A 21,866-nucleotide genomic window follows, 5' to 3' on the forward strand; every position below is an offset into this window, starting at 1 on the left:
TGCAGTCCCTCCACGCGACTGCCTCAGCCATCAGCAGACACGTCACAGCGAGCTCAAGTCAGTGGCTGAAGGGTCTCCTGTCTTGTTCCTGATGATTTCGAGATCCTCACAGTCCTGGTAATCTGGTTCTTCCCGAAAGGCCCAAATGTCCGTGGAGAGTTGTGTTAGCTTTTGCACAGGAAACCAGTGGACAGAGGTGTCATTAAATACGTCTGTGTACTGTGAGGTCTGAGGGAACGCCAGCTCCTCCTGTCCTTTCAAAATCTGAGCACAAAGATACAAAAGTAAAACAAAAACTTGATAGTCATAGTACGCCCCGCCTCCCACGTTATTCTTTTCAAAAAACAAGGAATGATGTATTTCAAGCACTGCACAATTAGTTGGAAGCCCCAAGGGCAGTGCCTACAGTGGACTAGATAGTGAGAATGGAGGAAATTAAGCAAAAAAATGAAGAGATGTGCTAAACATCACAGCTTCTGGAGCCCAGACCCCTCGCGAGAGCCGGCAGTGCAGCGAGCTCACGGTGCTTCGGTCAGCCCCTCGGGAGCTCCTGCGCCCACAGGTGAAGGCAGAGTTCTCCACAGTGACGCAGGAATAGGGTGACGTCCCACCCCAGCCCCTCACTCAGGCAGATACCTGTGCAACATATGGATAATTTTCCTGCAGAATCCTTGTCAACAGCCTAGAAATAAAAATTTTTTAAGACATGAGTAGGCAGTATGAGAGTGGTTTCATTCAACTTAAGACATAGAAAGGCAAGAAGACTTAAGTAGAGCAAGAAATCTTCTACGATGTGGGATGTAGAGCAGGTTAAATAGTAGAAGGTGTGAATGCCCCAGTCACCACCCACTTCCTCAGGGAAAAACGACAGCGGACGCCAAGGCATCGTGAAGTCGGAGGAGGATATCATGTAGCTGTAAGAAGAGAAATCAAATGTTTTTTCCGCATTTAAAAAAGCCATTTCCCTCTGTCCTGAGGGGAGGGAGGAATTACTGGCAGAAAGACCCCTGAACGTGCTTTCCAGCCTGGCTGGGGGCTGACGTCTCTCAGCTCCAGCCCTCTGTCCCGGTTGGTTCCCATGGAAAAGCCTTTCCAAGTGTGAAATGTTTCCTGCTCATGGGTCCATGTGAGGAGTGGGCGCACCTCGGGGCCTGCAGCACCTCGGCGTTCCCAGGCTCACCTTTCCTCGAGTCCCCTGAAACTGTTCCCGATGATGACCATCTTGGAGAGGGCGTCTACGGACCAGTTTCGCCACAGAAGGTTGTTGTAGAGCGCCGTCCCACAGTGGAGCATGTAGAAGACGGTGGGCTCACTGTGCACGCTCCGTTTTCCTTCCTGAGGGACAAGGTGCACGGGTGTAAACACGCTTCTTACAACAGGGAGAGGGAAGGGCAGAGTGATGAGGCACAGCCAGTTCTAGCCCTTGGAAGACGAACAAAACCATGTGCGGTGCTGGAGGGCGTGTCCGCTCGCTGGCAGTCATCGCAGTAGAAGACACATCCAATCAACCAGTGCACCTTGAGCTCACACACGCTGCACATCACCACAGCTCAGCGCAGCTGTGAGAACAGCGAGCCCAGGGGAAGACAGACTCAGGTATTGACTGGAACAAAACTCCCACTACATTCCTTGTGGAATAGTTACGTTAGCAGTCTGAAATCTGGAGAATTATATGGGAAAGTCAAGAAATCATGGAAAGTCCAGAAAGAACTCACATTTACTTAAACGTGTGTCCCATGAACACAGAAGGCTCTGGACTAATGAAGGGGCATCTTGGGTCCGAGACAGCAGGGCAGGAAGGAGGGCAGAGGTCCCTGTCCCTCAGGTACTGTGGTCCCTGTGTTGCTTTCTGCAGATCCCTATCAGAACTCAGTTCCTTTCAGAGTGCCCTGGGGTCTAGTCACCCCCTCTTGAGCACCTCTGCTCTACCACCATGTCTGCCACCCCTCCAGGAGGGACAAGCCCCCGCCCCCCCGCTGTCTGGCGCCAGTGACCCTGGGCTTCTCTCTCCCTGCAGCTTCGCTGGCTGATCACACACTGGCCGTGGTTCCTGAGCAGCGGCTCTGCCCAGGCTGCCTGCAGTCCTGGCCCTCAGCCAACTCCCGGGAGACCTTCAGACCCCAGCTCAGACCCCAGGAAGCCTTCCTGGACCCTCCACATAGCACAGGAGTCCTCCCATCTCAGTTCCTAGACGTGGCTCTGCTCACTGTCCACTTAACGTGCACCCGTTCACAGCCATGTGCCCTGCAGCGGCCAGACCCGCTCCCACTGACCCTGGTCTCCCCAGAGCTCCCTGCCTCGCACAGAGCAGCACTCGGGAAAGAGGACCTAAAAGTGAACGGCAGTGTTCCAGGAGCTCGCCAGCATCAGCGACCGACTCTCCTCTCAGCTGGGCCTGATTTCCATGCTTCATAATAAGCAATGAGATGGCAGTTTCAGAGCAGAGAGGAAATAAAGTAATTATTTTATGATCCCCAAGACACCACCAAACTAAACACAGGTGTCTGCCTAGAGTCGCTCCAGCCCCTTGCTTGTGCAACGATTTTTTCCCAGAGGTCTCAGAAATCTTGAATCCCAGTTATTTTAGGGGCAGCAAGGTAGGTCGAGGATTTAGCCACGACCCTCAGCAGGTGCTACGCCTGTGACTGGACTACAGCTCCCATACCTCCCCCAGGACAGAGCACAGTCCAACCGGAAGGAACTCACTGGAGGCCTGGAGACTGTCCTCTCTGTTCTCCTACAGCAGCAGTAACACCAACTGAGCATAAAATCAGGACACAGAATTCTCACGAGAATTTTGCAACCCTAACACGTTCATGCCGCTGTGTAGCGCCGGCTGCCCAGCCCGCCCTGCTCCCCTCTCCTAAACCACCTACCTCGTTCTCACCGAGAACCACCACACCAAGGGTGTTAAGAACTGCAATTTCCAGTTGGCTAAACAGAGGGTCGTACACCCAGCAGTGACTTCTGGGAATCTGCAGAGGGCAAAATGAGTGGCCTAGTCAACATCTGTGTGCACAGGACCAAGGAAGGGGACGATAAAAAAGGACACCAAAACTTACCTGGTGCTTTTCCAGAAAGAGAAGCAAAAACGCTAGCTGGTTTCTAGCTATGACGCAGGTAGCAAAGTTCCCAATGCCGTAACACACACACTTCAAATGGCAGGTTCCTGTGACCGGGGTCTCTTTTGGGACGGAACCAGGGGCCACATCTGACTCATCCGGTGGTGAGTCGAGGTGCAGGTCTCCAAGGGCTTCCGAAAGAGGCTCTGAAGGGGCCTTCAGCTGTTCCAGATGTTTCCTAAGACACCTGTTGATGGTTTCTGAAACAGCAGGCCTGGTACAGTCAGAGGGCACACTGTGACCCCCAAGAACTAAATCATCCACAGACCCAGGGAGAAGAGGAGCAGGGCTAGAAAGGCTTCAGCTCCTCAGAGAAAAGGGCTGCTGGCCTCACTCCCAAACATGCCGGGGACATGCAGCCACGTCCGCCCAAAACTGATAGCTTTCTAGTCCCTGGATACCCACGGCCCACGACCTACGGGAGTGTTTCAAGCAAAAATTAGGTTTCATTCATGGGCACGGTTTCCATCTAACGCTCATGTCAACTCACTCTAATTTAATAAGAGGCAACGTGGTAAATGCAAGTTATACTCTGAAATACCTATTTTTTTATAATAAAAAAGAGAAGCAGAGCTCTCAAAATGACACTATAACTGGGAATAAGAATATTTAACATGTAAGAAGTAAAAAAAGAAGGCGGGGGCTTCTAGACAGTAACGAAAAATACTGTCTAAATCATTTCACAGAGTGCGGAGTTCTCGTCCTTCATTTTCTTATACTGGTACTCAATTTAGTAGAACAAATCTGTATGTAGAACAACACAAAAAGCAAACAGCCACAGATTCCCATAAGATACCAGTTTTGACTTATCAGCAAAGACACCTTTAAATAAGACCCAGGCTAGGAAAGGCTGCATGAAAAGCTGGCTCTTTTCATCCATGCTGGTCAAAGAATCAATAAGAGCTTTTTGGAAAACAACCTGACAACGATTATCAAGTTGATCACTTCCACCTCTGGGAATACATACTAAGATTACCCTAAATTTGATGAAAGCTTTCTGCATAAAGGCGCTCACTGAAAATTATGTATATGGGGACTTCCCTGGCGGCCCAGTGGTTAGGACTCTGCACTTCCAGTGCAGATCCCACATGCCTCGTGGCCAAAAAAAATTTTTAATTAAAAAAAAAAAGTTCTGATTACTGTTAAAAAAAAGTATGTATAATAACTAAAAAACAAAAAAGAAGAAACTAACTAAATGTCCCCCAATAAAAATTACAACTGTGGTATATACACTCCACGTATTAATATTTATGTTGCCACACACGACGTTAGGAAGAGATTACAGTGGCGTGGGGTGGGGTCCACAATGGTGCCAAGGGGACGAGCAGGATAAGTATAAATCCCAACAACGCTGATGGTGGCCACTAGCACGTCCTGCCTCCTGTGCTGCAGACGAGCACGGCTGAAAGCACTTCACTAAACGCCTCACTTAATGCTCAAGATTGCACCACAGGAGATGCACATTTTCATGTCCATTCCACAGGTAAAGAAACCGAGGACCAAAGTGCCAGAAGACACGCAGTTGTAAGGGGGAAGTCAGAATTAGCACCCAGCATGTACACAGCTCTGTGAAGCAAAATGTCATCCAATGAGAGCTGGATTCCTTGCTCTGCCCACATCCAGGCCCTCCTCCCACCCCAACCACCTCCAGCCTGAGCCAGATGGTACCCACCTAGTGCTGAACTCCAGAAATCAGAGATAAGCAGGTCCTCCCTGTTGAGAAAAAATGGCATGGTCATCTCTCGTTCCTTTCAGGGCTGCCCTAACAGGGACCTTCCTCCTAGCCGGGATCTGGGTGTGGGGATGGTGGAGCACCCTCAGAGGCAGAGTCCACCCATGAGACCGGAGGAGGGTACTGGGTGAATACAACCAGAGCAGAGCTGCTGGGGCTCACAGAGGGCAGGAGGGAGGGCTTCCTGGAGGAGGCCCCCAACTCCTGGGGACAGGGCTGGGTCTTGCCACACAGGTGCAGCTCCACAAATAGTGGTTAAATGCAGAGATTTAGCCCCTGCACTGTAGTTTCCTCATCTCTAAAATGGGAATAAGAACCATATCCATCACAGAGAGTTATAGGAAGGATGAAATGGCTTAACCTTCAGCACAGCCTTTGTTATTACAAATGATTCCAAGGTGAAAGTAAAAGAAGGGACAAAACCAAGTGTTCAGGCTTTTTTGAAAGTCAATGGTTTTCTACAAGCCAGAGCAAAACACAGTCAACAGTTAATTTAAATGAACTGAATGAATTCTCCCATCAAAAGACATATAGAGTGGGGACTTCCCTGGTGGCACAGTGGTTGAGAATCCGCCTGCCAATGCAGGGGACACTGGTTCAATCCCTGGTCCAGGAAGATCCCACATGCCACAGAGCAACTAAGCCCATGTGCCACAACTACTGAGCTGTGTGCCACAACTACTGAGCTGCGTGCTGCAACTACTGAAGCCCACACGCCTAAAGCCTGTGCTCCACAAGAGAAGCCACTGCAATGAGAAGCTCGTGAATTGCAACAAAGAGTAGCCCCCACTTGCCACAACCAGAGAAAGTCCGTGCACAGCAATGAAGACCCAATGCAGCCAAAAATAAATAAATAAATCTTACAAAAATAAAAGTATTTAATAAAAAAAAAGAGAGAGGGTGGCTGATGGATTAGAAAAACAGGACCCATCTATATGCTGCCTATAAGAGAATCATTTCTGATGTAAGGACACACAGACTGAAAATGAAGAGATGGGAAAAGCTACTCCATGCAAATGTAAACCGAAAGAAAGCAGGGAGGGCTGTACTTCTATTAGACAAAATAGACTTTAAAACAGAGACATAGCAATATTTATGAGATGCAGCAGAAGCTATTCTAAGAGGGATGTTCACAGCGATAAATGCCTACTTCAAGAAACAAGAAAAGTCTCAAACAACCTTACTTTACACCTCAAGGAACTAGAAAAAGAACAAAGTCAGCAGAAGGAAAGATCAGAGCAGAAATGCAGGAAAAGCCTAAAAAGACAACAGAGAAGATCAATAAAACTAAGAGCTGGTTCTTTGAAAAGATAAAAATTGACAAACTATTAGCTAGACTCACCAACAAAAAAAAAGAGGGCTCAAATAAATAAAATCAGAAATGAAAGAGGAGACATTACAACTGATACCACAGAAATATCAAGGATCATAAGAGACTACTATGAACAATTATATGCCAACAAATTGGATGACCCAGAAGAAATAAATTCTAAAAATATATAACCTTCCAAGACTGAATCATGAAGAAATAGAAAATCTGAACAGAGTGATTACTAGTAAGGAGATTGAATCAGTAATCAAAAACCTTCCAACAAACAAAAGTCCAGGACCAAATAGCTTCACTGGTGAATTCTACCAAATATTCGAAGAAGAATTAACACTTATCCTTCTCAAACTCTTCCAAAAATAGAGGAGGAGGAACACTTCCAAACTCATTTTATGAGGCCAGCATAACCCTGATACCACAATCAGACAAGATGCCGTAAGGAAAGGAAATGACAGGCCCGAACCCCTGATGAACATACACACACAAGTGTTCATCAAAAACATCAGCAAGCCAGTTCAACCAGGCATGAAAAGGATCGCATGCCACGATGAAGTGGGATTTACTGCAGGGATGCAAGGTTGGCTCAGCATCTGCAAATCAGTCAACATAGTATACACCACGTTAACAAAATGAAGGATGAAAATCATAACATCATCTCAACAGGTGCAGAAAACGCATTTGACAAAACATGATAAAAACTCTCAACAGAGCAGGTACAGAGGGAACGTGACAACATAATACAGGCTATATACGTACGGCTTTTTCACGTGAGAGTAAGCCTGTATTAGGAAGAACACTCTGGATGTATTTTAAATGGTTAGTCCCCACCCCGCCCCAAAGGCACCAGGTGATTTCTCTTGGCTCTTCACCATAAGACCCTGGTTGGATTCCTGAGGATAAAGCCCAGGAAAGTCTGGGGGTCCCCCTAGGACTGCAGGCCCCAGAAGTCTCTCAGAGACTCTCACACTAGTCTTCACTCGGTTTCCAGCAACTCATCAAAATGATCATTTAAGTGTTCTCACCAGCTTATGGCTCTAGTGGCTTCTGCTTCAGAAGTATGAAACAGTGGGATAGGGAGGAAAGATAGTGGCGAAGTGGGAGGACATGGAGTGCATCTCTCTCCACAGATGCATCAGGAATACATCAACAGATGCAACAATTCCCACAGAAAACCGGCTGAACACTAGCAGAAGACCTTGGACACCTGAAAGGATTACAAAAACCCCGGCATAACTGGGTAGGATGTAACAGTGGGACAGCTTTCCCACTCAATAGGAGAACACTGACAGCTGTTCAGCATTTTTGAAGTCTGATGCTCGCCCAATGGCAGCTTTGCTTCCTCTGAATCCTAGAACTGGCCTTGCCATTCAAGAGAAGTGAAGTCTTTCAAAGCTGCACTGATGGCACTTTATCTCCTTGTGTGTGTAGTTCTTGTACCTATCATCAGAATAGTGGCAGGAGATAAGTAAATTAAAGGAGCGTGTGTACAATGCATGAGCAGAGATTAGGTCTCTGGGGAAAAAAAGTGCATTTGGAACAGGAAGTAAAAGGAGAAGTGAAACTCCTGAATAACATCATTAATGATTTCAGGCTAAAAGATTGGGAACATTCTCAGACGTTGAAAAATATCACTTTAATTCAAGGTCTTCCTGGACCCTCAGGTGAAAAAGGAGAGAGAGGTCCCACTGGAGGTGGTGGTCCATGAGGCATTCCAGGTCCAACAGGTCCTCGAGGAGACTGGTGGTCAACTGGCTTTCCTGGAAGTCGAGGATTCCCAGGACCAATGGGGAAGACAGGGAGGCCAGGGCCCTTTTAAGATCAGGTGGGTTGGGCAGGACACCCTGTGCTACCAACTCATTAAAAGGCCCTTCATCTCTGGACAAGTCATCAGCACAACTGACTCCAAGATGACTTTGTGGCTCCTCCTCCAAACAATCGTTGGTTCCCATGTGGTACCCAGCTTCCACATGGCTTCCCCTCCAGGTCACTGCTGCTGTTTGGGCCTCTGCTCCCATATTCATATCTGTCCCCACTCCAACATCCTACCATCACCACCATCTCCTAGCACCTCAGGCTGGGATGCCACCCATGAACTACCTGCTGGGCTGTTCCTGCCAATCCTCAGAGCCAGGCCAGGCAGTCCTCTGCCACCCACTCATCTGGTGTCTTACTGAACCTGATGTAACCCACTGGGTTCTAGGAGAAACCCCATGGATACTGACTACATGTGGATTCTTTACATCAAAACCACTAGTCTTCACCAGAGATAGGGATGCCAGTAAAGAAAATCCATCCATTCATTCACTCATTCATTCAGCGTAAGTTCATTTGTATATCGTCTGGACCTGGATTTAACAAGTAATAAGATAGCTATTGTCTCTGGCCTTACAGAGCTGTCTCTGAAAGACACAGACATAAACAGGCAACTACACAACACAGCAGAGCTACATGGGAAGAACAGGGCTCTATAGGTGTTCAGAGGAGATCAAGATTTTTAAATTCCTTAGAATTTTAACAAGGTAACTTGACTTTGATTTGGTTAATTTCCCTTGTCTTCTTATTCTCCAAATTACAGCTTATCTTTTGTGGGAAACCAGGGAGGACACAGAGGACAGTGACTTGGAAACACCTGCAGAGGGCACATGACGGCTGAGTGACTGTAAACATATTCTGAAAACAGAACCAATCTCAGAGGAAAACCGACTGAGATAAGTCAGTCACGAAGCCTGTTGGTGCCAGCTCCGGGTTGAAACTTAGCTATACTCCCTAGCAGTGATAATATACACAAGGCGCTCTGTTTTGGCTCTTCTGAAGTCTCATGCCTTGTGTTTTTCATTATTTTGTTTTATAATTTGGTCTCTGCTAGAATGCTTTTGATCTTTCTCAATAAATATGCCATGGGAATCAGAGCTCGGGGCTCTTGGCTGACTTGGTCTTGAGTCCCCTGACCCCATGCTTTCCTATACTCTTGTGTGAATTTTCTTAATTCTGCCATGCCACTCACATTCAGGTTCGTTCGTGTGGAGGTTACCTCAACAATCTTTTTCAGCTTTTATAGTGAGATAAAGTAAAGCTGGGGCAGTTCATTCAACACATTTGAACCAAAACTTGTTTCCTTAAATTAACTGTCCATTTCAAGGAATAATATTTTGATAATTAAAAAAATGCTGACACATTATTCCAGAAAGCTCTTTGTATTTTATGCTTTAAATATCCAGTACAGATCGTGGAGAAAAAGAAATATTTCAGTAGAGCTGGAGACATTTTGTGTAGGTGAAGAAAGGGCTAAAAATGACAAAGGAGAAAAAGAAACAGCAGACCAGAAAAAAAAAATTGTGGGATTCTATGTTGTTTTTGAATATCTATTAATTAACAGATCATATTTTCACAACCATCCTTTTCTTCAAGGATTAACACACAGTCCCAGGATTCACAGCATTAAGGTTCTAGTAGAGTTCTAAGTAGTGTGCCTGTGTGTATCTCACCACTTCCATTCCCTCCCCTGTAAAATGGGCATTGTAAACCCCCTACCTCACAGGGTTATTATGAGGATCACATAAGATCCCGTGTGTGTGAAGATGCTCTGTAAAATCATAAAGTGCTTTAAACACAAATTAAAAAAAATAAAGGCCATATATGACAACCCCACAGCTAACATTATTCCCAACCATGTAAAGCCTAAAGCCTTTCCTCTACAATCAGAAACAAGACAAGGATGCCCACTATCAACACTTTTATTCAACAAGGTACTGGAAGTCCTAGCCAAAGCAGTTAGGCAAGAAAAAGAAATAAAAAGAATCCAAGCTGGAAAGGAAGAAGGAAAACTGTCACTATTTGCAGATGACATGATACTATAGATAGAAAACCCTAAAGACGCTACCAAAAAACTCAGAATGAACAAATTCGGTAATGTTGCAGCAGACAAAAATCAATACACAAAATCTGTTGCATTGCTATACACTAATTATGAACTATCAAAAAAAGAAACTAAGGAAGCAATCTCAGGGAGGATCAACATGATGGAGTAGTAGGATGTGAAGTTCACCTTCTCCTACAAGTACATCAAAAATACATCTACATGTGGAACGATTCTCACAGAATATCGACTGAACACTGGCAGAAGACCTCAGACTTAAAAGGGCAAGAAAATCTCCATGTAACCTGGTAGGACAAAAGGAAAAAAAAAAGTGAGAAAGGAATTGGAACAGAACCTGTGCCCCTGGGAGGGAGCTGTGAAAGAGGAAAGGTTCCTACACCCTGGGAAGACCCCTCACCAGCTGGGAGATGGCTGTGACAGGAGAGCTTTAGAGTCTCGGAGGAGAACACAGCAGCCGGTCTGCAGCAGCCAGAACGGACAGAGGACTGCACAGACGGTCAGGGCCACTGCCCTGCACTCCTCAGCCTGAGATGTGTGTCCACCAGCAGGAGCTAGGTGCTGGAACTCCGGCTTCATAGATCAGACCTGCGGAGAGGACTGGGGTTGGCTGTGCAGAAACAAGCTGGGGGTGGGGAGATAGAATAATGGAAATCACCAAATCAGGACAACAGACAAAAAGCCAAATTAAAAAAAAAAATGAAAGCAATATAAGAGACCTATGGGATAACATAAAGCATGCATAATAGAGATTCCAGAAGGGGAAGAAAGAGAAAAGGGGCTCCAAAATGAATTTGAAGAAATCATGGCTGAAAACTTCCCAAACCTAAAGAAGGAAACAGATATCTAGGTACAGGAAGCATAGAAGGTCCCAAACAAGATAAACCCAAACAGACCTACACCAAGACATATTATAATAAAAATGCCAAAAGTTAAAGAGAAAGAGAGGATTCTAAAGGCAGCAAGAGAAAAACAAAGATTTCATTACAAGAAAAACATGCCCCCCCCCCCCCCAATAAGGCTATCAGTTGATTTCTTTACAGAAACGCTGCAGGCTAGAACAAAGTGGCATGATATATTCAAAGTCCTGAAAGGGAAAAATCTGCAACCTAGGATACTCTACCCAGCAAGATTCTCATTTAGAACAGAAGGAAAGAAAAAAAATTTCTCAGAAAAGCAAAAACTGAAAGAATACAGCAATACTAAACCTATCCCAAAGGAAATATTGAAAGGTCTTCCTTAAATTGAAAAGTAAGAATATACAGTAAAGAGAAAATCACAACAGGAAAGTAAATCACTTAAATAAGCCAGTACACAGATTAAAAAAACAAAAATTGAAAAATTTCTGTGACAGTGATGATAACCACAGTGAACAGCAAAAGGATGAACATGAAGCTGTAAAAGAGAACATCAAAATCATAAAGTGTGGGGGAGAAGAGTAAGAAAATGCAGACTTTTTTTTTCCTAGAAAGTGTTTGAGCCTATATGACTACCAGTCTAAGGCAAGTAGATAGAGGAAGAGGGTATAACATACTTGAAAAACAGGGTAACCACAAATCAAAAACATACAACAAATTCACAAAAACCAAAAAGAACATAAACATAAAAGAAAATCATCAAGCCACAAAAGGAAAAACAAAAAGGACAAAGAAGAAACGTAAAATCAATGGGAAAAGGTTTAAAATGGCAATAAATACATAGCTATCAACTACCTTAAATATCAATGGAGTAAATGGTCCAATCAAAAGACAAAGAGGGGCAAGGGGCTTCCTAGGTGGTGCAGTGGTTAAGAATCCGCCTGCCAATGCAGGGGACACAGGTTCGATCCCTGCTCCACGAAGATCCCACATGCCTCGGAGCAACTAAGCCCACACGCCACAACTACTGAGCCTGTGCTTTAGAGCCCGTGAGCCACAATTATTGAGTCCATGTGCTGCAACTACTGAAGCCCACATGCCTAGAGCCCGTGCTCCACAAAAGAAGCCAGGGCAATGAGGAGCCCGAGCAACACAACGAAGAGTAGCCCCCACTCACCGCAACTAAAGAAAGCCCGTGCACAGCAAAAAAAGACCCAACACAGCCAATAAAATAAATAAATTTATTAAAAAAAAAAAGACACAGGGGGCAGACTGGATCAAAAAACAAACAAGCAAACAAAAAAACAACAGCCTACAATATGCTGCCTACAAGAGACTCACTTTATGGCAAAGGACACAGATAGAAAAGCAGGTGTTGCAATACTCATATCAGACAAAACAGACTTTAAAACAAAGGCCATAAAGATAAAGAAGGACACTATATAATGTTAAAAGGATCAATACAAAAAGAGGATTGTACAATACAAGAAGAGGATTGTACACTCATCAACATATATAAATCTAATATACGAGCACCCTAATACACAAAACAAATACTAACAGACATAAAGGGAGAAAGTGACAGGAATACAATAATAGCAGAAGACTTTAACACCTCACATCAGTGGACAGATTTCTATATAGAAAATCAATAAGGCAACAGAGATCCTAAATGATTCAACAGAACAGTTAGACTTAATTGATATTTTTAGGACATTACATCCAAAAAAACCGGAATACACATTCTTTTCAATTGCACATGGAACATTCTCTAGGACTGACCACGTACTAGGGCACAAAACAAGACTCAACAAATTTAAGAGCACAGAAATTATATCAAGCATCTTTTCTGATCACAAAAGCATAAAACTAGAAATTAACCACAGAAAAAGGAATGAGAAAAAAACGATTACATGGAGACTAAACAACATGCTACTGAAAAACCAATGGGTCAACAATGAAATCAAAGAGGAAATTTAAAAAACCTTGAGACAAATGAAAACACAACCATACAGAATTTATGTGATGCAGCAAAAGCAGTTCTTAGAAGGAAGTTCACAGAGATATAGGCTTTCCTCAAAAAACAAGAAAAGTCTCAAATAAACAATCTAATTACCATTTAAAAGAATTATAAAACAAAACCTAAAATCAGCAGAAGGAAGGAAATAATAAAGATCAGAGAGGAAATAGAGATTAGAAAAATTCATTAAGACCAAGAGCTGGTTCTTTGAAAGGATAAACAAGACTGACAAACCTCTGGCCAGGCTCACCAAGAAGAAAAGAGAGAAAATCCAAACCAACAAAATAAGGAATGAAAAATGAGACATAACTGATACTGCAGAAATACAAAAAACCATAAAATAATACTATGAACAATTACATGCCAACAAATTCAACAACCTAAAAGAAATGGATAAGTTTCTAGAAACGTACAGCCCACCAAAACTGAATCAAGAAGAAACATAAATTGAACAGACCTATATCATGAGAAGTGAAATAGAATCTGTAATTTAAAAACTCCCTACAAACAAAATCCAGGACCAGATGGCTTCACAGGTAATTCTACCAAACAAAGAAGAACTTATACTAATCCTTCTCAAACTCTTCCAAAAGACTGAAGAGGAGGGAACACTCCCAAAGGCATTCTATGAAGCCATCATCACTGTGATGCCAAAACCAGACAAAGACACAACAAAAAAAGGAAAATGACAGGCCAGTATCTTTGATGAATACAGATGCAAAAATTCTCAACAAAACATTAGCAAACTGAATCCAACAATACATAAAAAAGATCATACATCACAACCAAGTGAGATTCATCCCAAGTTCACAAGGATGGTTCAACATACACAAATCAATCAATGTGATACACCACATAAACAAAAGACAAACCCACATGATCATCTCGATACAGAAAAAGCATTTGACAAGATTCAATATCCATTTATGATAAAACTAATAGAACTGATAAATGAATTCGGCAAGGTAGCAGGATACAAGATTAACATACAGAAGTTGGCTGCATTTCTTTACACCAACAATGAAATATCAGAAATGGAATAAAAAAAAAAAACCTTTTAAAATCACACCCCCCAAAATAAAATACTTAGGAATAAACCTGACCAAGGAGATGACTTATATGCTAAGTACCATAAAACATTAATAAAGGAAACTGAAAATGACTCAAAGAAATAAAAAGATATCCCATGCTCTTGGATTTGAAGACTATTGTTAAAATGGCCATACTACCCAAAGCAATCTACATATTTAATACACCCCTATCAAATTACCCATGATATTTTTTCACAGAACTAGAAGAAATAATCCTGAAATTCATATGGAACCATACAAGATGCAGAATTACCAAAACAATCCTGAAGAAAAAGAACAAAGCAGGAGGCATAACCCTCCCAGATGTCAGACAACACTACAAAGCTACAGTAATCAAAACAGACATATGGATCAATGGAACAGAACAGAGAGCACAGAAATAAATCCACACACCTACACTCAACTAATATTTGACAAACGAGGCAACAACATACAATGGGAAAAAGACAGCAAGTGGTGTTGGGAAAATTGGACAGCCACATGTAAATCAATGAAGTTAGAACACACCCTTTCACCATACACAAAACTAAACTCAAAATGGCTTTAAAGACTTAAATATAAGACATGACACCATAAAACTCCTAGAAAAGATCACAGGAAAAAGATTCTCTGACATAAATTGTACCAATGTTTTCTTGGGTCAGTCCCCCAAGGCAACAGAAACAAAAGCAAAAATAAACAAATGGGACCTAATCAAACTTATAAGCTTTTGCACAGCAAAGGAAACCATAAACAAAATGAAAAGACAACCTACAGAATGGGAGAAAATATATGAAAATGATGCAACCAACAAGGGCTTAATTCCCAAAATATATAAGCAGCTCATACAACTCAACAACAACAACAAAACCCCAATAAAAAAACGGGCAGAAGACCTAAACAGACATTTCTTCAAAGAAGAAATAGAGATGGCCAACAGGCACATGAAAAGATACTCATCACTGATAATTATTAGAGAAAAGCAAATCAAAAATACAATGAGGTTCCACCTCACACTGGTCAGAATGGCCATCATTAAAAAGTCTATCAATAACAAATGCTGGAGAGAGTGTGGAGAAAAGGCAACCCTCCTACACTGTTGGTGTGTTGGTGGGAAATAAGTTGGTGCAGCCACTGCAGAAAAGAGTACGGAGCTTCCTCAGAAAACTTAAAACAGAATTACCATATGATCCAGCAATCCCACTCTTGGGCATATATCCAGACAAAACTCTAATTCAAAAAGATACATGCACCCCTATGTTCATAGCAGCACTATTTACAATAGCCAAGACATGGAAACAACTTAAATGTCCATCAACAGATGAATGGATAAAGAAGATGTGGTACATATATACAATAGATTACTACTCAGCCATAAAAAAGAATGAAATAATGCCATTTGCAGCAACATGGATGGAACTAGAGATCCTCATACTAAGTGAAGTAAGTCAGAAAGAGAAAGACAAATAGCAATATGATATCACTTATATGTGGAATCTAAAATATGACACAAAGGAACCTATATATAAAACAGAAACAGAATCATGGACATAGAGAACAGACTGGTGGTTGCCAAGGGGGAGAGGGTTGGGAGAGGGGTGGAGTGGGAAGCTGGGGTTAGCAGATGTAAGATATTACATACAGAATGGATAAACAAGGTCCTACTGTATAGCATGGAGAATTATATTCAATAACTTATGATAAACCATAATGTAAAAGAAAATTTTAAAAAGAATGTATACATGCATAACTGAATCACTTTGCTGTACAGCAGAAATTAACACATTGTAAATCAACTATATTTCATTTAAAAATATTGATCAGAAAAAAGAAAAAAGAAAACAATCTCATGTACAATTGCATCAAAGAATAAACTACCTAAGAATAAATTTAACCAAGGAGGTGAAAGACCTGTATACTGAAAACTACAAGACATTAAGGAAAGAAACTGAAGAAGACACAAATAAATGGAAAAATACTCGCTGCTCAGGGATTGGAATTAATATTGTTAAAATGTCCATACTACCCAAAACAATTAACAGATTCAATGCAATCCCTATCAAAATTCCAAGGGCATTTTTAATAAAATAGGACAAATAATCCTAAAATTTGTATGGAACCACAAAAGACCCCAAACAGCCAAAGTAATCTTGAGAAAGAACAAAACTGGAGGCATCATGTTCTCTGATTTCAAACTCTATTACAAAGCTATAGTAATTAAAACAGTATGGTTCCAGCTTAAAAACAGACACATAGATCAATGGAACAGAATGGATAGTCCAGAAATAAACCCACGCAACTATGGTCAATTGAAGACAAAGGAGCCAAATATATACAAGAAAAAGATAGTCTCTTCAATAAATAGCATTTGGAAAAACTGATGGCCACATACAAAAAAAAATGAATAAAACTAGACCACTATCTTACACCAAACACAAAACTTAAAATAGATTTAAGATTTATATATAAGACCTGAAACCATAAAACTCCTAGAAGAAAACATAGGCAGTAAACTCCTTGACATAGGTACTGGCGATGATTTTTTATGTTTTCATTTTATTTTTTTGGTGATGATTTCTTAAATCAAAAAAGCAAAGGTAAAAGCAACAAAAGCCAAAATAAACAAGTGGAACCACATCATCTTCCTGGCAAATGTAATCATTGACAAAGTGAAAAGGCAATGTACTGAACGGGAGAAAATATTTGCATATCATACATCTGAGAAGGAGTTAATATCCAAAACATACAAAGAATTCACACAACTCAATACCAAAAAACCCCAAACAATCCAATTAAAATATGACCAGAAGATCTGAATACACATTTTTCCAAAGAAGACATATAGATTGGCCAACAGGTTCATGAAAAAGATGAGTAACATAATTAATCAGTAGGGAAATGCAAATCAAAACCACCTCATACCTGTTAGAATGGCTATATCAAAAAGACAAGAAATTGTAAGTGTTGGTGAGGATGTGGAGAAAGCGGAACCCTGGTGTACGCCAGTGGAAATGTCAACTGGTACAGCCACTATGGAAAACAGTATGAGGTTCCTCAAAAAGTTAAAGAAAGGACTACCATTTGAGCGAGTAATTCCACTTCAGGGTATTTATCCTAAGAAAATGAAAACACTACCTTGAAAATATATATGCACCCCCCACATTCATTACAGCACTATTTATGATAGCCAAGATGTGGAAATAACCTACATGTTCATCATGGATAAAGAAAATGTGATATATATATCATGTGTGTGTGTGTGTGTGTGTATACACGCACACACACACATATTTGTGACAACATAGACGGACCTTGAGGACATTATGCTAAGTGAAACAAGTCAGAAAAAGGCAAATACTGTATCCTACTTACATGAGGGATATAACAAACACACACCAAGCTCACAGATGCAGAGACACAGATTGCTGGCTGCTAGAGGTGGGGAGAGGGGGGCGGCGGGAGCAGTGAAACAGGTGAAGGGGGTCCCAAAGGTACAAACTTCTAGTTATAAAATAAAAAAGTGCATTCCTATACACTAACAACGAAAAAGCAGAAAGAGAAATTAAGGAGACTCTTCCATTTACCATTGCAACAAAAAGAATAAAATACCTAGGAATAAACCTGCCTAAGGAATCAAAGACGACACAAACAGATGGAGAGACATACCATGTTCTCGGATTGGAAGAATCAACATTGTGAAAATGTACTACCCAAAGCAATTTACAGATTCAACGCAATCCCTAGCAAATTACCAACGGCATTTTTCACAGAACTAGAACAAGAAATCTTATGATTTGCATGGAAATGCAAAAGACCCCGAATAGCCAAAGCAATCTTGAGAAGGAAAGATGGAGTTGGTGGAATTAGGCTTCCTGACTTCAAACTATACGACAAGGCCATAGTGATCAAGACAGTATGGTACTGGCACAAAAACAGAAAGGAAGACCAATGGAATAGAATAGAGAACTCAAGGTAAACCCAAGCACATATGGGCACCTTATCTTTGACAAGGGAAGCAAGAATATACAATGGAAAAAAGACAGCCTCTTCAATAAGTGGTGCTGGGAAAATTGGACAGCAACATGTAAACAAATGAAATGAGAACACTTCCTAACACCATACACAAAAAATAAACTCCAAATGGATTAAAGACCTACATGTAAGGCCAGACACTATAAAACTCCTAGAGGAAAACATAGGCAGAACACTCTATGACATCCATCAAAGCAAGATCCTTTTGGACCCACCTCCTAGAGTAATGGAAATAAAATCAAGAATAAACAAATGGGACCTCATGAAACTTAGAAGCTTTTGCACAGCAAAAGAAACCATAAACAAGACAAGACAACCCTCAGAATGGGAGAAAATACTTGCCAACAAAGCAACAGACAAAGGATTAATCTCCAAAATATACAAGCAGCTCATGCAGCTTAATACCAAAAAAGCAAATAACCCAATCCACAAATGGGTGGAAAGACCTAAATAGACATTTCTCCAAAGAAGACACACAGATGGCCAACAAACACATGAAAACATGCTCAACATCACCAATCATCAGAGAAATGCAAGTCAAAGTCACAATGAGGTATCACCTCACACCAGTCAGAATGGCCATCATCACAAAATCTGGAAACAACAAATGTTGGAGAGGGTGTGGAGAAAAGGGAACTCTCCTGCACTGTTGGTGGGAATGTAAGTTGGTACAGCCACTATGGAAAAGAGTTTGGAGGTTCCTTAAAAAACTAAAACTAGAACTACCATATGATCCAGTAATCCCACTAGTGGGCACATACCCAGAGAAAACCATAGTCCAAAAAGAAACATGTACCGTAATGTTTATTGCAGCACTATTTACAATAGCCAGGACATGGAAGCAACCTAAATGCCCATCAACAGATGAATGGATAAAGAAGATGTGGCACATATATACAATGGAATATTACTCAGCCATAAAAAGGAATGAAATGGAGCTATATGTAATGAGGTGGATAAACCTAGAGTCTGTCATACAGAGTGAAGTAAGCCAGAAAGAGAAAAACAAATACTGTATGCTAACTCATATATACAGAATCTAAAAGAAAAAAAAAAAGAGGTACTGATGAACCCAGTGACAGGATAAGAATAAGGATGCAGATGCAGAGAGTGGACTGGAGGACACAGGGTTGGGGGAGCAGGGGGTGAAGGGGAAGCTGGGATGAATTGAGAGAGTAGCATAGACATACATATACCACCAACTGTAAAATAGATAGCTAGTGCGAAGTTGCTATATAACAAAGGGAGATCAACTCGATGATGGGTGATGCCTTAGAGGGCCGGGATGGGGAGGGTGGGAGGGAGTCGCGGGAGGGAGGGGATATGGGGATATGTGTATAAATACAGCTGATTCATTTTGGTGTACCTCATAAGCTGGTACAAGAGTGTAAAGCAATTATATTCCAATAAAGAGCTTAAAATAAATAAATAAATAAAGTCATGGGGATATAATGTACAGCATGGTGACTACAGTTAAAAATACTGTATTGTGTACTTGAAAGCTGCTAAGACAGATTTTTAGCCCGCATCCCCTCCCCGCCGCCCCCCGCCCCCCAAAAAAAACCAGTTTAAAAAAAAAGAACAGGATTTGAACTAACAAGCCAGAAGCCAGTGTTCAGGGGGCTCAGAGAGGAGACAGAACTGAAGAGGCTGCCCTCACGTTCTGCCCAGAAGGTAAAAGAGGGCTGTGATGTACAGGGAGTGCTTTGTAAACTGGTGAGTGTATGCACAGGAGAACAGCGTGTAGTGTAAAGTGCTGGGTGGGGGGCAGTGCACGGCCCCTGGGGCTACAGGGAGAAGCAGGGGAGTTCCTGGGGATACTGAAGAAGCTGAGGAGAATAACAGTGTCAAGACATCTTTAAGAGATCTCCAAGGGACTTCCCTGGTGGCGCAGTGGTTAAGAATCCTCCTGCCAATGCACGGGACATGGGTTTGAGCCCTGGTCTGGGAAGATCCCACATGCGGCGGAGCAACTGAACCCGTGCACCACAACTACAAAGCCCGTGCCTAGAGCCTGTGCTCCTCAACAAGAGAAGCCACTGCAATAAGAAGCCCGTGCACTGCAAAGAAGAGTAGCCCCCACTCGATGCAACTAGAGAAAGCCTGTGCACAGCAACAAAGATCCAATGCAGCCCAAAATAAAAAAATTAAAAAAGATCTCCAAGCCCGGAGGCACACTCATTCTCAATGGCATCACCTGAAATCCTAGAAAAAGTCCCTGCTGCTTTTTTCTAAGGCTCAGTCACCACTCCTCTAATTCTGGAGGAGGGGAACATAAAATTAGTCTCATTTCTCTCAGTTGTGACAGTCCTTCAGCTGTTGATATGAAGCAGCACTAACAAAAGCTGTTATTTACTGAGCCCTTTAAGGACTGCAAGCAAATAAAGGCAATTATACTGAATAGCAAAAGTAGGTAACATTTACTGAGTGCTTCCTGGGTGTCAGGCACTGTTCTAAGTGCTACTGACGGGGTTCAGGGCAGGCTGCTTCCCAGTACACCACTCCGGCATATTGATTATTTGGAATTATAGTTACCTGCGAAACACTCAGTGCAAAAATAACACTCTGACCCTCCTTTGTTCCCCTGAAGGCAGGAAATAAATCTCCCATATGAAAGGATCCTCTGTATACCAGGAGGATAGAAGGCATTCTTATTGCCAGAGACAGGTAATTCAAGGCCAAGAACGCTTTTACATACAACTTTGTTACTTCACGAACTTGCCACCCCAAGTTCAAGCCCCTTTGTTTACTCACAAATGACCGTTTATTTGTCTGAAAGATATGAAAGCAGCCTGCTTTGGCCACTTTTTTGGGTGCCATGTTACTATGCGACTCCTGCACATTCCTAATTAAATTTGTTTTTCCCTCCTGTTAATCTGTCTTGTGTCAATTTTCTTACTAGGCCAGCCAAAAGAACCTAGAAGGGTAGAGAAAAAACTTTTTCTCCCCAACACTATGAAAGGTACACAGCAAGGCATGGAGGAGTGATGGTGGGGAGGGGTGGAATAAACCAGAATAACGGAGAGCTTTGAAACACAGGTTTTGTAGTTACCGAGGACATCGGTTTGAAACCTGGTCCCACACACTACCTATGTTTCTTTGAGACCGCGTGCCCTGCCAGGACCCTAGCGTGGCTGAGATGTTCACACTGACAGAGTGTATAGGAGGCTCAAGCCAGCGCCGGGCACGGAGCCGCTCCTCAAGTAACGCATGAGAATCGTGAGGGTGACAATCTTAACGTGTGCAGGTTGCGGCCACGGTGTGAGCAAAACCACTAATAACCAATATCAGCCTCATATTAATACCAGACACTGGCACTGCGCTAATCACAAGCCACTGCTGGGAATGGCAAACCACTGACTAATTTCCTGACTCCTCAAAACAAGCCTCCGTAGGCACTACATCCACGTCCAGCTCACAGACGAGAAAACTGACCGCATACCTTGCCCGAAGTCACGCAGCTACAACCGCAACAAAAGGAAGGACAGACTTTACCGAGCGCTTACTGTGCTCCAGGCTGTAAGGAGCTCCTTCCCCCGTTAAATCCTGCCGTCGCCCTCAAAGGGTTCGCACGTGTCCCCGCTTTACAGCCGGCGAGACTGGGGCCCGGGGAGGTTCCCACCGGCGTGAAGATTCGCACCCAGGCCCGAGCCCGTACTCACCTGGCCTCCTCGATGCGACGAAGCACGACTCCGCCGTCCACCTCGGGCTCGGCTCCCGGGGCCCTGGCCGCCGCCGCCGCCGCCTCCCTCCGCCGCGGACGCCGCGCCGCTGAGCGCCTTCTCCGCGGAGACGCCGCCTGCCAAGCTTCCGGCGCCGCCGCCGCCGCCAT

General features: G+C 42.9%; 1 protein-coding gene across 1 annotated transcript; it reads right to left on the bottom strand.

The window, feature by feature from the left end:
• Positions 1 to 42: 42 nt before the first annotated feature.
• On the bottom strand, positions 43 to 21,866 carry SRRD (SRR1 domain containing). The gene is made up of 7 exons (XM_057745474.1): positions 21,697 to 21,866; positions 4,795 to 4,835; positions 3,063 to 3,322; positions 2,877 to 2,975; positions 1,181 to 1,335; positions 637 to 682; positions 43 to 264 (listed from the first exon to the last, which is right to left on the bottom strand). The coding sequence occupies exons 1-7, from the start codon at positions 21,864 to 21,866 to the stop codon at positions 43 to 45; spliced, it is 993 nt and encodes a 330-aa protein (XP_057601457.1).

The sequence above is a fragment of the Hippopotamus amphibius genome, chromosome 8 (genome assembly GCF_030028045.1).
Source record: "Hippopotamus amphibius kiboko isolate mHipAmp2 chromosome 8, mHipAmp2.hap2, whole genome shotgun sequence".
NCBI lineage: Eukaryota > Metazoa > Chordata > Mammalia > Artiodactyla > Hippopotamidae > Hippopotamus > Hippopotamus amphibius.